General features: G+C 34.4%; 1 protein-coding gene across 1 annotated transcript; it reads right to left on the bottom strand.

Moving 5' to 3' along the window:
- Positions 1 to 843: 843 nt before the first annotated feature.
- LOC127855358 (bcl-2-like protein 1) lies at positions 844 to 3205 on the bottom strand. Its single transcript, XM_052390857.1, has 2 exons — positions 2648 to 3205; positions 844 to 1221 (listed from the first exon to the last, which is right to left on the bottom strand). The coding sequence occupies exons 1-2, from the start codon at positions 3074 to 3076 to the stop codon at positions 1102 to 1104; spliced, it is 549 nt and encodes a 182-aa protein (XP_052246817.1). The 5' UTR covers positions 3077 to 3205; the 3' UTR covers positions 844 to 1101.
- Between the last annotated feature and the right edge of the window lie 677 nt (positions 3206 to 3882).

Genomic DNA, 3882 nt, shown 5'->3' with positions numbered 1-3882 from the left:
ACTAATTTTATTAATATCGAAGGTAATTCCTTCTGACGTTTAACTTCTTGCCTTGAATAGCAACTACGGTTGTATTTTTATCATATAAGATACTCATTTAAGAGCAAAGTCACTAAACAGTAAAAGCCTCACATATTTACGTTTACGACATTGCACGCATATTTATGTTCACGACATTGCGCGGATGCGTCCTTGAATGTTTTCAATACAACATATGTTTCAGATTCACATTGCACGCTTCGCGTTTAGCGAGATTGGTAAAGAGAAAAAAACATCTAGTACCGACCGTCCTGCATGAAGCTGTTAGTCATCCAGTTAGCTATTAAAGCAAAACCGCCAGTGTGTATGACGTGTTTGTAAACTGCATTTACCCGGCTTTATTTTCCTTGGAAACTTAACACTAAAGAAATGTGCTTCTTCTGTCTCTGAAGTCTCGATAAACCTGAGTTATCCCTAGATGACATTGAAACACAAAACTAGAAAATAAAAGAAATGCGGGTGTTAATTACTAGTAAACAATTGTATTCGTCACACTGTTTTGCATATATGTGTTGAAACGGGTATTTTACATGTCTCTTCTTTCAGACTTTTTATTAATATACGTCGATCTTCCCGGTCTTTATGCGGTCGAACAAAAGTGTTTTCGTACAAACTTTAAATCACAGATAGTTTATTTACACGCTTAATAATTAAATACATTTTCGTGGACTATACATTTTTTTCTTCATTGCAAAGAGCACATACAAAAAACAACTTGTGTTCACTTTTGTATATGATATTGAAATCAATGGTATTATTATATTGGGTTATTCATGATTTTATGAATCGTACTTAAAACGCGAACTCGTTATTGTATTTTATTTTATAATTTCGATAAATTTAACTTTTAAAAACAACAACATTCATGTCTTAAATGATGAAACAACAATTTAAGGTGTCAATATAATAATGGAATGGATTAATGAAAACATATACATGTATATTAAAGTTCAGAAAATGAAGACTAGAACATCTATTTGCTGCCATGTTTATAAATCCATTCGGATTGCACGATACCCCAAGTCCACGGCTATATACAAAACAGAGATCTAAACGTTGGGATTAACAATGGCTTGGGAGAAGCACTCGCAGGCACGCGGCACTGAACGCGCTCACAAACAGAGATCCCCACCCACCATTCTGCTTCTCATCTGGTTTGTTTTGGAATTCTACCAGTCCATTCTGAAAATAGGTAAGGAACAAAAAAATGAGAACGATTTCGAACAAAACTCTATTTCGTATCTGCTGAGGCGCATGCTGTTCTTTTTTCTAGATTTTAAAGAATGTTATTTGTAATATTGCTGTTATTGTTTTCACCAAAAGATCCTTGGTAATTCACATCACATCAACACGATTCTTTTCTGTCACAAGTCCATTCTACATACAGTTTTACATTAACGATAATCAATTTGTATCAGTTACGAAGGTTTGAAATATAGAACGTGCTTGATTGTTCTTTGTATTATTTTAAATTCATTTGCCGCGATTTTGGCATGCCGATGTTAAAGTTTTCCTTAATAACATAATAAAGAACTGAAGTACCGAATGAACCTTTGTCGATCGAAATCAAGTAAAATGTATTTCTTATCGTATTTGCTTACAACCTCGCCATGTACTGATCTGTTTTTTGTGTGTAAAATAGTAATCAGGTCGTGATAAAAAAGGGTTGGTCATGATTATTCTACATTGCGACATAATTTTAATAATCACGGACACGTGAAGACGTCGGTACCCGTCTGTGTTTTATCAAACAATGTCACTCCATACCAAAAGAGCAGTGGCATATAATTTCAAGTTCACAATTAGACTCTTGGCGTTGATGTTTTATTGAACCAGTAGAAAATGGAGCGAACTCGCTGATCTAAAGCTTTTACCATATACCAATACGTGGAACTCAAATTTCGAGATATATGAACATCATGCCAAATATTTAGCCGCTAACTGGGTTAAACAACTCAATTCTTAGCTCATGAACGAGATAAACCTAGATCAGCCAGTGACCCAATTGCATACAATGCGTTGTTTAAAAGCGACCAGCTTTTCATACATTCCAGACTAAAGAACTATTTTTAAATTAATTGAGAAAGTAAGTCTCACCTGGAGTGAATTGAATGCCAAAAATAAATGTAAAAAAAAATGTTTCATACAAAAGACAATCATTCCGATCGTCAGACTTATTTTAAATGAATTACATTTTGTGTGATCCTGTATTAATTTCTGTATCGTTAATAGCAAATATAAGTTCATAACACAAAATGCGATTGCTGATGAGTGCCATTCATTCGAAAACGAATGGCACTTTGATAAAAGAAATTCTGTAGTTCAGTATCCGCTATTTCGATCAGTTTTTTCTCTCTTTTTCCAATGTTTAGACCAGGTTTTGAAATGATAATTATATTGGTTTCCAACTTTTCAATTCATATAACGGACCTAGTACAGTTTTTGCTTAAATAAGTGTCTTATATTTGGAACTCTAAACTATTAAAGTATAGTACAATATCATCACATCAAAGTTAATTATTAAATGAATATTTAAAGAACTTCTGACACAACTTGTACAATCCAATTTAACTTAAAGTGCAGCAAAAGTTTAAAAAAAAACACATACCCATCCGTTATTCTTTGCAACCCATAGTTCCACGTGCTTTCTCATGAACTTGCACGTCCAATCCTGGATATTCTCGACGTCCCTATGGCAATTCGACCGCATTCGGTCTACCGACAATGCACCAGCAAACGCGAATATGGCTATAATGCGTCCCCAGTTAAGATCTTGGTCTAACAAATCACTCAAAATGCTCCAATAACCCTCCTGAGTTAAGTTATTGCTAGCACATTCCCTACACATTTCCCCAAAGCACTTTGCATATCTTTGCTCAAAGTCCTCACATAATTCAACGACCGCATCAGTTACATTGTTCTTGTTAAAATTTCGGATCGGCGAACTGTTCGACTTAACACCGAACTTGTTCGCCTTATACTCAGTATAATGCGCCAAAATAGTGACCGCATTTAATCCAGTATCGTTTCCACCCATGTTTAATGTCGTTTGTTTCAAATTATAACTATAAATTAAACGAAAAATCTAATAAAACTTCTAAACTTGTTATGTGACCTACGTGGTTTAATAAAACTACATTCAACTGATCAGTGCTGTTGGTTTGAGCGTGTATTTATACACCCATGCGTACTTTCCCGTAATTATTTTTAAAAGCGGAAGCTCGTTTGTGGTCGATATTACGCGTTCTTTGTTGTTGACAAGACGGATTTTACGAAACTACAATGGGTTTATCGTTCAGTATTCTATCGTTTAAAGCGGCATCCGACTTTGGGTTTTCAGACCTAATAAACTATTATAATAACTTTACGTCTCAAAAAGTCTCTTTCATTTCTGTGATCTTTTCCAACGTTAAGGAAACTTTGATAACTTGATGCGTTTTATAACTATGGCATGTTTCGTCATCCCGTTGCGACGTCGAGTTAAGAAGTTTTCTTTATGTACTACTTTTACAAAGTATATATCCTTCACAAGAATAACATGATTCATTATAATTATTATTTATTATTTCTTCTCTGTAAAGTACCTGTTCTAAGTATTTATGGTTCTTAACGTAGATTCATTATTTGTTCTTAACAAATATTTCATTGTGGAAAATAAACTACTATTTTCTGTAGTATTATAGTTTCATTCAGGTAAATGTGGAACTGGCCTGTAGTGCGTGTATCATATTGCAGTCCATTTCACTTTCGTCTTGACCTAATTACCTTTCCCAAAATGGCCCCAGATGGAATACAAAGCTTACAGTAAATGTAAGCTGCCTCCACACACACCAACTCTCGTGT

The sequence above is a fragment of the Dreissena polymorpha genome, chromosome 13 (genome assembly GCF_020536995.1).
Source record: "Dreissena polymorpha isolate Duluth1 chromosome 13, UMN_Dpol_1.0, whole genome shotgun sequence".
NCBI classification, from domain to species: domain Eukaryota; kingdom Metazoa; phylum Mollusca; class Bivalvia; order Myida; family Dreissenidae; genus Dreissena; species Dreissena polymorpha.
Note: the sequence above shows the minus strand (reverse complement) of the source record. Positions and strands in the feature narration are given on the sequence as shown.